Source organism: Ursus americanus, chromosome 30 (assembly GCF_024610735.1).
Source record: "Ursus americanus isolate L20-20 chromosome 30, mUrsAme1.1.p, whole genome shotgun sequence".
Classification (NCBI taxonomy): Eukaryota; Metazoa; Chordata; class Mammalia; order Carnivora; family Ursidae; genus Ursus; species Ursus americanus.
The window spans coordinates 6,606,618-6,619,637 of record NC_142156.1 but is presented as its reverse complement, the minus strand read 5'-3'; the positions used below and the strand labels follow the sequence as shown (position 1 = coordinate 6,619,637).

Below are 13,020 nucleotides of genomic sequence, written 5' to 3'. Positions count from 1 at the left end.
AATCATACCGTATGTGGCCTTTTTTGTCTGGCTTCTTACACTTACCATTTTCAAGGTTTGTGTTATAGCATGTATCAGTACTTCATTCCTTTTTATTGCCGAATAATCCATTGTATGGGTTTACCACATTTTGTCTATTCATCAGTGATGGGCATACGGGGTTGTTTCCATTTTTTTGCTATTGTGAATAAGGCTGCTATGAGCAGTTGTTTACAAGTTGGACATTGTGTGGACATAATTTGTTCAGTTCCTTTTGGTAAATACCTAGGCATGGACTTGCTGGGTCACAGAGTAACCTGCTGAACTTTTGGAGAAACTGCCACTGTTTTCCACAGCAGCTGCACCGTTTTACATTCCTGTCAGCAGTGCGCAGGGGTTCCAGTTGCTCCACATCCTTGCCAATACTGGTTATTTTCCCTTTTTTCTTTTCTAATAGCCATCCTAGTACATGTGAAGTGGCATCTCACTGTGGTTTTGACTTGCATTTCCTTAATGACTAATGATTTTGAAGATCCATCATGTGCTTTTTGGCCATTTGTGTATCTTCTTTGGAGAAAAATCTATTGAAATCTGTTACCTGTTTGTAAATTGGGTTGTTTGCTGTCTTTGTTGTTAAATTGTACATGTTCTCTGCATATTCTGGACACTAGACCCTTACCAGATACATGATTTGTAAATATTTTTTCCCGTTCTGTATGTTGTCTTTCACCTGGATAATCATTTGAAGCACAAAGGTTCCTAAACTTTAAGAGTCCAGCATATCTGTTTTTTTCCTTTGGTTGCTTATGCTTTTTCACTATCCCAGCTAAGAAACATTGCTTAATCTGAGGTCGTGAACTTTTTACACCTGCATTTTCTTCTAAGAGTTTTATAGTTACAACTCTTACGTCCAGGTCTTTGATACATTTTTAGCTCATTTTTGTATATGGTATAAAGTAGAAATAAACTTTATTTTTTAGAACACTGTGAGATTTGTAGAAAAACTGGGAACATAGTAGAGTTTTCTCTGTTGATATGTTAGTATGTAATATTTGTTACAATTAGCAATGTTGATACATTGATATTAACTAAAATCCATACTTTATTCACCTGTCCTTCGTTTTTTATCTAATGTCTTTTTCTGTTCCAGGATCCCATTTGGGATTCCACATTAAATAGAGTCATCATCTCTCCTTAGTCTCCCTATTTCCCTTTTTATAAGATTGTTACCTTTGTGAAAATATTTTTTTTTTGATCCCCACAAATAGAACATTTGTTCCTCCTGCTTGTTTTGTGGGTATGTTAAAATGTTAATTTTTTTCCAGTTGGCTCCTAAATAAATAAGTAAAATCATTAGATTCAGCGAACAGGTGTAGTAGTAATAGAAGACACCTATCACCTGGGCTCCCTATTCTCTTTGGCAGTTACGTTTCAAACAAAGCCTTATTACATAGAAACTTGAGTATATTGAGAGTATACATATTTAAGTATAAAATATGTTGCTCTTGGTTTAATAGTATACTAGGGTTCTTAGTTTAATATTTGGATTTGAGGGTGGTGGGGTAAGGGATATGAAATAATCTTTGGGTTGCTTCTAATAGCAGAAAGTTGCTTTGCAGTATTTTTCCTGTAGTAATATGAATAAGTATTTCCTATATTATAAGGTCCTTCCTGTTTCTACTGGAATATGTTTTAAGTCTTCCTGTCCTCAGGATTTCTGTATTGTAGTATTTACTATCATCATAACTACTATTGGTCCATCCACCCTTCACCCACCACCAAACTGGTGTCACTCTGCATCCCTGACACGGTCTTTGCCCTGACGATGTCACTGGACTCCAGTCTTTACTGGTGATTTCTGGGTTGTAGGTCATTGTTTTGACAGTTTATTTCAGAATTTGGGGCAGTCTCTAGATATTTTCTTATACTTGGAATTCTGTTTATCTCAGACTTCTAAATTTTTCTAGGTATTTCTTCCCAATTAAGACATAATTCATAAATCCTAAAAAATGCAAATGATGGGGCGCCTGGGTGGCTCAGTCAGTGAAGTGTCCGCCTTCCACTCAGATCATGATCCCAGCATCCTGGGATCGAGCCCCCACGTCAGGCTCCCTGCTCAGCAGGGACCCTGATTCTCCCTCTCCCTCCCACTCTTCCTGCTTGTGCTCTTGCACGTACTTGCTCACTCTTTCTGGCAATTAAATAAAAATTTTTAAAAAATGCAAATGATTGATGTGCTGGTTTTAAAACTAAAATGTCATCTGGTCCTAGGGCATTTTGTTTTCGTGAAGAAAATATTTAGATGCTTCAGGTGTCTGAAGACACTGAGTGAACTCGTGGTATGCTTGTGTGCAGTGATTCCTATAGGCTGAGAGAGTAAATCTGTGTTTACCCCAAAATATGGGAAACAGTGATCAGAGAAGCAGCAAGCATTCTATTAGGAGGCCTGTCATGCGGCTATTGCTGAGGTCACGGCACAGTGGCATGTATGTACTTTTATGCAGAGCAGTTGTAGCATTTTATGCAGCGAAAGGTTGGGAATTGCCTTTTTTACTTTATTATGAACATGTCGAAATGTAACGAGGCAGTGGTTCTTCGTGTCTGTGCACGTGTACGAGCAGATGTGTGTATAGTGACGCGCGTGTGTACTGTATACGTGTGCATGTGTGATTGCACTTATTTCCTAGCTCTGCTGAAAGAACTGAGAAGCAGGTGAGGATATCTAGTTCCCAGACGTTGGTTTCTGATACCATTCCTCACTTAAAGGAACTTGGATTTCTCCAAGAAATGGCTGACATGAGGGCTAGAATAGGTACAAGATAAGACAGAAAGTGAGGAAGTGCTTTTTAAAAAATGATGGGCATGTCCAAAGGACACAGAACCAGCTTGAAGAGGCTCCCAACTTGAAGCCCCAAATACTTAAGGACATGAATGAATGGAATTCCAGACCACTGGAAAAACTAGGAATCTGTGAGTCCACGCCAATAACAGGTAAATACACGAGGGAAGAGGGAGGGTTTGTCTTTTCCCTCCCGGTGAAATGCCAGCCGCTGACTGGTAAATACAGAGAGAGGCCTAGAGTTGGGAAATCAAGATTGGTTTGGGCAAGATTCATCAATAGGTGCTAATAAGTTCAGGGGGGAATTTTGAGGAAGACCAGGGTATTTACAGTCTCCCCACAGATTGCATACTAATCGCAAGTGGGAAAGTAGCAACTGAACAGTAGAGAAACTGGAGAATACCTTGACCATGTGGTCAAAATCAGGATCGCTACTAAGGGGCAGATGGACACAACATTTCTAAGGTTAGTATTCTCTTCTGTGGATGCTTAGCCTCAGTGTAATCACGAGGAAACATTAGATAAACTTCAAATGAATAATGTTCTCTTGTGGGGGAGAGAGGAGTAGGCTGTATTCTTTAGAAATGTCAGTGTCCTGGGGCACCTGGGTGGCTTAGTCGTTAAGCGTCTGCCTTAGGCCCGTGGCATGATCCCGGGGTCCTGGGATCGAGCCCCGCATCAGGCTCCCTGTTCCGCTGGGATCCTGCTTCTTCCTCTCCCGCTCCCCCTGCTTGTGTTCCCTCTCTCACTAGCTGTGTGTCTCTCTGTCAAATAAATAAAATCTTAAAAAAAAAAGCGTCCTAAAAGAAGAAATTGTAGAGATGTTCCAGTTGTAGAAATGTCCCAAAGAAATATGACAGCCGATATCTGATGCTAGACTGTATCCTGCATTGGTGGCTAAAACAATATAAAGGACATTATTGGGTCATTTGACAAATTGGAATCTGGGAGGGGTAGGTTAGGTAAGGGTATTCTTGAAACTGATTGTATAAAACTGGCAGCCCTTCTCAACCAGGTTCTGCAGAAAGTAAGCCCTTACGCCCTAAGGCAGCTGATACCCGTAATGGATTTGCTTCTCTTCTGTGCATCTACAGTGATAACTGGCCAAATATAATCCTTGGAAGAATGGAAAACTAGTCACTCAAATTATTTTCTGTAGTGCTTAATTCTCGTGGAACTGGATAAGAGACCGAAAGAATATCCTCATTCCCAGGAAATAAGCACTGAAGTGTTTGAGGGTAAAGGACCATGGCTATGCAATTTACTCTTAAATGGTTTAAAAAAAAAAAGGTATAGAGAACCCAAATGCTACAGTAAATGGGAGAAAATGTTAACAGGCAAATCAGAGAAATGGTAAATGGATGTTTTGGGTGCTTTGTTTTCTTGCAACTTTACATTTAAAAAATGTACCTGCTTGTAAATTGGCATCTAATGCATTTAAGAATATTAATTAACTGGAGGTTTTATTTAAGCCTGAAGTTGCCAGAGCTCAATGAGCATTCAGTGTTGTGGACTATAACTATATTATTGGATAGCAATCTGTGAGAGAATTGTGTTTTCGCAAGAAAACCGATCACTATGAAGTTATTTGCCAATTCTGCTTGAGCTTCCTCTTGTAAGAATCTTGAGCTAACTCCATTCCTTTCTGGAATAAGTCAAGGTATAAATAAATAACTGTGTGACATGCTTAAGATAGACAGTCCGGTCATTACTGAGAACAAATGTAAGGTGAAAATATGTGGCATGAGAAGTATTATTCAAAATCACCATTTGGGGGGCGCCTGGGTGGCACAGTCGTTAAGCGTCTGCCTTCGGCTCAGGGCGTGATCCCAGCATTCTGGGATCGAGCCTGCTTCTTCCTCTCCCACTCCCCCTGCTTGTGTTCCCTCTCTCGCTGGCTGTCTCTGTCAAATAAATAAATAAAATCTTAAAAAAAAAAAAATCACCATTTGGTTTCTCTTTCTAGGAGGAGCTCTTGGATATAAAAGAACGCCCTCATTCCAAACAAAGGCCATCATGCCTCTCTGAAAAATATGACAGGTATGGGGGCAGGGGGAGGGATGTGCTCCTTCTAGTCAACTTCTTGTTATACCAAACTTGGTAATTTAAGAATTGTTTTGGAATTTTTTGGTAGAATGATGAGTGGGGAGATTTCGGGGATGACAACATTAGGCTTCAGCACAAATACATCACAGATAAACTGTGGACTAAGTAGCACCTTACTGCATTGTCTTCATCAGTTTTATTATTAATTTAAACTTTAAACTACTCAAAAAGCTGAGCTTCACGGGACTAAGGACGACTAAACCAATTTCCTTTCAACGAACTGATGATGAAACTAAAGTTAGAAAATGACTTGGTCAGAGGCACGTAGTCAGAAAGCAGGATTGAGATTTGAACACAGGAGTCCTCTCCGCGGTCTTTGCTGTCAGTGGTTGTTTTCGCACTGTGCTTTGGGGGTCCTTCGAGGGCCTGCCTTGCGAAGGGTGGTCAGGAGGACTCAGCCTTGTAGCACTGCTCCACCCCGCTCCCTGCCCCCAGCCCGAAGAACCATTCAGCTGTTTACATTAGCCCTCTTGCATCTTGGGCTCCTTCGTAAGAGGTAGAAGGCTTTAGTCTGAGAAGACTAGAGCTAAATTATGGTCTGAAAATCTTACCATAACCCTGCATTGCACTCGTTATGGCCACCTTAAGATTTTAGGGTCACTTCTTAAATGTCAAGGTAGATGGTTCAGATGGCCCACATTTTTAACCTATAAAGTATATTATGTTTAATTTCTTGGTTGAATAGGCCATACTGTTTTTATTTGTATATCTACTCTTAAGAAGGTTGCTAAGTCTCAATTCCTCACCACTTTCCCCTGATGAAGGTGGTACTTGAATAAAGGCTGTGCCAGTTGGTTAGGATTTTTTGATATGGCTCAGATAAGCTGTTTTTGTTTGTTTTTCATTAAAGCTGTCAATCTTTTTTATGCCTCAAGTTGAATTTTCATGTTAAAATGATTTCTTCTCAGCATAAAATTATCAGGATACACATACTTTTATTCTGAAGTGGAAACGTGCTAGTAATAGTAATAAAAATAAGAAAGAGGAAAGAGCTTCCCATCCTGGTATTTCGCATCTCAGAGTTAAAATTTGTTTGATTCTTGAGCTCCAAGTAACCCTCACAGCCGCACCAGAAGGTAGGTAATATCTCCTTTATTGTGAGGAGTTTGAGATTGAGAGGTTGACTCACTCATTGGAGAAACGTTCAGTTAGTACTGGCTGCGGTGTGGCAAATACCGTGTCAGGTGCTGTCAGAGATGCACTAATGGAGCACTGGTCCGTGGAAGGACGCGGTCAGGTACTCGAGAGTTTAGCATTACCGCCATTACAGGCATGAGGAGCAAGCGCAGAGTACCCTGCTGCTCAGGTTTAGCACAGCCTGGTCTGATCTGGGTGTTGGGAGTGAGGGGCCTAGCTTTTTAACTTGTCCAGGACGTCCCCGGTGGTGATGGCAAAACTAGAATTCCGTCCCAGATCATTGGACTCCAGGGCTTCTGCTCTGCACACTCTGCCACCTGCCACCTTCTCATTAGGGAGTAACAAAATGGAACCCAAGTCACACATTTTAGTTCTTAAGAGCCTTCTGTCTTGCCTGTGGGGGAAAAACTGAGACAGTATGCATAGAAATTCTGGAAACGTACATACCAGGCATTCCAGGAACTACTTCAAGGGAGAGTTTTTTCTCCGTCCCTTTTATTAATCTTCAGTCAGCTGGGTTTTTTCCTCATTCAACAAATGAATCAGTATTGGTGGAGCACCTTGGTTGCGTAGGATAGGCAGAGTTACTGTAATCCCTATGCACCCCAAGGTCTGCGTATGAGGTTTCAGTTTTCACACACAACACTGGTCTTCAAGTGACTATTGGTGTTCTATGGGGGGAAAAAAAAGAAAAACCACAAAATGTTACTGAATTAATACAGATCTTCCCCAGCATACAATGGGATATGTCCCAATAAACCCATCATAAGTTGAAAACCTTGTTAGTCGGAAATGCGTTTAATACACCTGGCCTACTGAACATCGTAGCTTCGCCTAGCTATCTTAAAGGTGCTCAGAACACTTAGCCTACAGTTGGGCAAAATCATCTAACGTGAAGCCTGTTTTATAACACCGTGTCAAATATCTCATGACCTAGTGAGTGCTGTATTGAAAGTAAAACACGGAATGGTGTGGTTTACCCCGCGTTCACACCGGCTGAGCGGGAGCTGCGGCGGTGTGGTTTACCCCGCGTTCACACTGGCTGAGCGGGAGCTGCGGCGGTGCTCACTGCCGACGTGCAGCGTCGCGGGAGGCTCTCGTAGCACATATCGCTAGCCCGCAAAATGATCAGACGGTTCGAAGCACAGTTTCTACTGAATGTGTACCGCTGCAAAGTGCCACCCTCCTGAGTGAAACCACAGTAAGTCAGGGACCATCTGTAGCTGTTTGTTTTCATCTTAAAAGGGGTAACCATTCTGATGGCAACCATGAAGTTTTATATCAGAAAGGGTCTCCATAACTTACTACCTGAAGAAATTTAGAAATTAGACCACATATGTGGTCTGTGGGTGGAAGTGCTAACTGTTGGTACCCTTTGACTTGTAGTGATGGCGTCTGGGACCCTGAAAAGTGGCATGCCTCTCTCTACCCAGCTTCAGGGCGGAACTCACCAGTGGAAGGTCTGAAGAAAGAGTTGGATCCAGACCGGCCTTCCCTTGTGCGCAGGATCGTAGGTGAGCGGGTAAAAGTCGGGGCACCAGTTTTGGAGCAGCAAGTTTGTTTGCCACTGATTGAATTCTTAGCTGAGAGTTTTATGCATTCAGGGAAAATGTCATTATCAGGAAACTGGTTTATTAACTGGGTTTTCCCTGATTAGCAGAGAAAAAAAATCAGCTTTCCTATACAGCAGTGGCAAGTAGACTGCATTAGACTGTGTGCTTTTGGAATTAAAAGTACTGCTGTCTTTCGCTGATAGGGATCACTGAGTAAGATGTGATGGGGAGCATGGCAGTGAGCATAAAACTGCTGGAAACCAGTTACGCTTAGTCTCATCTCTGAAACTAGTCCTCAGATATAAATCCTTTCTGGCAATTCTTAATAGTGGATTATGGTCTGAATACAGGGTTTGAATATGATTTGAGACTGGACTAAAGTTTGGTTTTCCATACCTTTACTCTTTAAACCTGAAAAGATACTGAAAAGTGAAGTGGAGGGCTGGCAGTGGAGAAAGCTAGTGAAGGAACTTGTTGAAAGAGGGACTTCTTTGGAGAGAAGAGGAAAACCCATCATAAAACAAATGTGGAACTGGGCAAAGAAGATAGGGGTGACTCTAGTTTGAGATATAAGATCTTTCTACACAATCTTACAGTCCACTTAATGCAGTAACGTCCCTTGAACAGAGAATTTATTTTAGGAGACTCATTAAAGATGTGCGCAGAAACTTTATTAAATGATGAAAACTAGTAAGCAATTTAAATGTCCAGGGGTAGAAACGGGTTACGTAAACTTTGGTACGTCCATATGTAGGAGTATTGAATTGTTCAGCTATAAATTGGAAACTCGTCCATACTGTGTCTTGTTTTTGGAAAACATGGAGACACCCCATGGAAATTCTGGAGAAGTACATACGTTTTAGGTACTGTTTCTGGTGAAAAGATTAAAGGAACATTTTCTCACTTGGACTTGGGTTTTCTGGTTTTTCTAGGAAGAATTTTTGTGTGGTAACATGTTTGATTTTCTCATATCTTTATTGAGATATAATTGACATAGACTGCATGTAAAGTGTACCATTTGATGTTTTGGCAGGTGTATACACTTGTGAAACCATTACCATGATCAAAGTAATAAGCATTTCCATCACCCCCAAAAGTTCCTGGTACCTGTGAGTCCCTCCTCATACTTCCCATCCCCCCTCGCCCCTCTCCCCCAAGCACTGATTTGCTTTCTGTCACTACGGATTAGTTTACATTTTCTAGAATTCCGTGTAGATGGAATCCTACAGCGTGCACTCTTTGGGTAGCTTCTTTCGCTCAGAATGGTTGTTTTAAGATTCAGTCGTGATGTTGGGGGTATAAATAGTTCCTTTTTATTGCCTCGTAGTATTCCGTTGTATGAATTCACCACAGTGGATCCATTTATCTGTTGATGCACATTTGGGTTGTTTCCAGTTTCTATTAACCAAAACTATTACAACCATTCATGTACAAGTCTCTGTGTAGGCATATGTTTTCTTTTCTCTCGAGTAAATACCTAAGAGTAGAATGGCTGGGTCCTCTAGTAAATGTATGTTTCGCATTTTGAGAAACTGCCAAGCTGTTTTCCAACATGGTTTTACCACTTTACATTTCCACCAGCAGCAAGAGTTCCACTTGTTCCACATCCTTGCACCTCTTTGAGATTTTAGCCAGTCTAGTAAGTGTGCAATGGTATCACGTTATGGTTTAATTTGCGTTTCCCTAATGACTAATAATGTTGAGTATCTTTTCATATGTCTATTTGCTATCCATATATCCTCTTTAGTATCTGTTCAAAGCATTTGTCCATTTTCTAATCAGATTGTGTTTTAATTTTGAAGAGTTTTTGTATGTACCTGATACAGGTCCGTCCTTTATCAGATACACACTTAGAAATGTTTTTCCCGTCTGTGGCTTTTTTTTTTTTTTTTTTTTTTTTTTTTGCACTCTTAGTATCTTTCAAAGAGCAGAAGTGTTCCGTTTCAATTAAGCCCAGTTTGTCATTTTACCATTTTTTTAAATGGATTATGCTCATGGTGTCGTGTCTAAGAAAACTCTGCTTAACCCAGTGTCACAAAGATTTCCTCTTATATTTTTTTCTGGAAGTTTTATATCATTTAGATCTATGATCCGTTTTGCGTTTTGTATGTGGTATGAGTTATCAATTCAAATTCAGTTTTTTGCATATGGTTACCTGTTAAATACCATTTGTTGAAGAAACACGTCAACTTTTTAAGTAGTTACTTTTTCAAATACTGACACCTACTGTAGTTTATTAATGACAAAATAGTTTCTAGTAGTTACATAGGTAAGACCTTTGTCAAAAATAAGGGACTATGGAGACTAATCATGGAAAATCATTATGAAGTACATTTATCGCTCCAAGGAGAAAAAGCAAAAGAGTCTTATTTAAATATGTAAGGTACATGTCACTCTGTAGCTGTTTCAGTGGTGACTCTTTTCTGGCACCTCACCACCACTAGTGGACATACCACTGAGAAAGGGGAAGTACTCTGTTGATCTGCTTATCTTTCTCTTTCTGGCGTTTTTCCAGATCCACGAGAGCGTGTGAAAGAAGATGACTTAGATGTCGTTCTCAGCCCACAGAGACGAAGCTTTGGAGGGGGCTGCCATGTGACGGCTGCTGTTAGTTCCCGGCACTCAGGAAGCCCATTGGAAAAAGACGGTGATGGGCTTCGCCTGCTTGGCGGACGAAGGATTGGCAGTGGGAGGATAATCTCTGCTCGGACCTTTGAGAAGGATCATCGTCTTAGTGATAAGGAGCTGCGGGACTTGAGAGACCGAGATCGAGAGAGGGACTATAAGGACAAGCGGTTCAGGGTTTGTCTTCTAGATCCTTTGGCCCTCCATGTGCTTAGGGACTTGACATGCACTTCATTTATGCCAGGTTATTTTCGGATGCTGGATGAACACGGCCCATTCTTCAGCCAGATAGAAAGGAACAGAGTGTGTGCGGGGGGCGGGGCGGGGCTTCAAGTCTGCAGCATCGTATCATCATTGCACTGTTGAGCACTACCTAATTCATCAAGACCTTGACTGAGATAGAAATGCCTTAACTAGAACCTTATTTTTTATCTTGCATTGTTTACTTTTCCAGAGGGAGTTTGGCGACAGTAAGCGCGTCTTTGGTGAGCGAAGAAGAAATGATTCCTACACAGAAGAAGAACCAGAATGGTTCTCAGCTGGACCCACGAGTCAGTCTGAGACCATTGAGCTGACTGGCTTTGATGATAAGATACTGGAAGAAGATCATAAGGGGAGAAAGAGAACAAGGCGACGGACAGCCTCTGTGAAGGAAGGTAAGCAAAAGCTTTGAGAGGGGAGGTCACTGTTTTAATATGAGATGTGCTTATAAGTAGCTTAATTATGCATTTGAGAACAACTGCACCAGTTGCCAGCAAGTGGCAAGTTTCTACTGTTGCAGCCCGATTTTGAAGCTGCTTCCTAAGTATGAATTACTAGGTGTATATTATACTCTGTCCTCAAATTGTTCTGCCTGTGGTGCTAGACAGAGAAGTCTCACATTACCCTGTGGGAGCACTGTGTACACAGAAGGGTCCCTAGAGATGAAAACATGGCGGAAGTCGTGAAGGAGCCTCATTTATTGAGCACTAGGCACAGTGGTAAGCGTTTTGTCTGTACGATCCCACTTCTAACAACCCTGTGAGGTCGCTGCTTTTATGGATGAGCAAATGGAGACACAGGAGACTCGAGGGACTTGTCTGTGGATGCTGAGGAAGTAAGTAGTGAAGTTGGGGTGAACAAGTCCTTTTGTCCTTCAGAGCCCACCTTCGTCACCAATGGTGTTAGACCTTCCTAAAGGAGTTGTTTGTGACTTAGCTTCTCCCAGACTCAGTTAGCTATGAGACGAGGTGAGGTATCTCCGTTGCTAAGCTGAAGACGCCGGAGCTAATGTGGGAGAGGTGCGTGGTGCAGAGTTGGGGGCCCATTAGTTGTTTTCAGGGCAGTAGCCTGGCTCCAGGGTGGCCAGTCCTGGACTGGTGATCCTGAGAATTGGCAGTGAAGAGCCAGGCTGGCTAGCCTGGGTTCGAGTATTGGGGCTGCTGCTTACAAAAAGATTATCCATCTTTGATAAAACTCTTGAGGTGGGCCTGTTTCTTTGTAAGGTGAAGACAGTGCCTACTCCATAACTGAAGGGTTACTTTTAGCATTAAAGATCGAATGAGAACATCAGAGCTCAGCCTCTTGTGGGCACTTTTTTTTTTTTTTCTTGTGGGCGCTTCTTGAGTAAGTTCTGGTTCTCTTCAGCTTCCAGGTTTAATTGGAAAACACCATTTGGCAGATATTAGTTAACAAAAGTAGAAAGCTATTTTAATACGTTAAGTGTTTAATGAGTGGCACCTTAATATTTTGAGGCTAAGATATATTTAAGCAGAAAATGAGCTAGTGGAAATTATTTCAGGGAAAGAAAAGGGAGAAATCACTTGTGCTTTTTTTGTAATATTTTTAAGATACAATAGATATTCTTTATGCTGCTACACATTGTTCCCTGGGATGATGGAGGAAATCGATGGGTAACTGGGGAGATGTTGCTCTTAAATAGCCTTTGAGACATGCCCTTGTGTCATTTTCAGGCTAAAGCAGCACCAGCCAAGTGTGGTCTTTTCACACAATGATAAAGATAAGGCTTCTGGTGAAAAAAAGCACGTGTTTTTCTTAACTGAGGTGCAGTCTGAATTTTACCCATTCTTGTATCAACAAGTGGGTGAGCCACAGGGAGTTGAGAGTATCACCTCCTTACCTTATAGATACAAAGAGAGGCCTGGAAATGGGACAACCTGAGACCCTGTACATGGATTTCATGGCAGAGCCTCGAGTGGAATCCAGGCGTCCTAGCTCACTCACCCCAGTAGTTAATTGCAGAAGGTCCCCAGGCTGTCCTAGCTACTGTATTTAGGATAAACAGGTACCCCGAATTCCATCTTGGCTGCAAGAATGAAAGGGGAGGGCTGGTGAGTGCCTTTAATCCATTTTCGTATCTATATTCTAGTTTTCCACAAATTTTTTTTATGGGGGGGGAGTTGGTGAGGGGCAGAGTGAGAGACAGAAACTCAAGCAGACTCCCCGCTGAGCATGGAGCCCGACTCAGGGATCAGTCTCACAACCCCAAGATCATGACCTGAGCTGAAATCAGAGTCAGACGCTTCACCTGCTGAGCCCCCCAGGCGCCCCTCCACAGAATTTTTTTACATAGCGGTTCTGTGCAGGTACATCCTAGTGCTGGGAATGTGGCAGTGAACAAGACAAACCTATTCCTTGCCTGTTTGAGTTTTAAGACCGATGTGTAATGAGCACTCACTCTACACAGGGCCCAGTGCTAGATAATATATAAATGGTAATAATTGAAGTAATTTGAATATGCATTACACCTGTAACCAGAAAAAATTTAGATGTTAGAAATGG

At 41.7% G+C, this 13,020-nt stretch overlaps 1 protein-coding gene across 5 annotated transcripts in view; it reads left to right on the top strand.

Moving 5' to 3' along the window:
* EIF4ENIF1 (eukaryotic translation initiation factor 4E nuclear import factor 1) overlaps nucleotides 1-13,020 on the top strand; it is a 43,937-nt gene that overhangs the window by 8,716 nt on the left and 22,201 nt on the right. For all 5 annotated transcript variants that reach the window (XM_087857232.1, XM_045791403.2, XM_045791401.2 and 2 more), the window contains exons 3-6: nucleotides 4,785-4,858; nucleotides 7,448-7,575; nucleotides 10,130-10,416; nucleotides 10,694-10,895. In XM_087857232.1, the coding sequence (XP_087713358.1) occupies nucleotides 4,785-4,858; nucleotides 7,448-7,575; nucleotides 10,130-10,416; nucleotides 10,694-10,895 (691 nt within the window). The remainder of the gene's footprint in view (nucleotides 1-4,784; nucleotides 4,859-7,447; nucleotides 7,576-10,129; nucleotides 10,417-10,693; nucleotides 10,896-13,020) is intronic.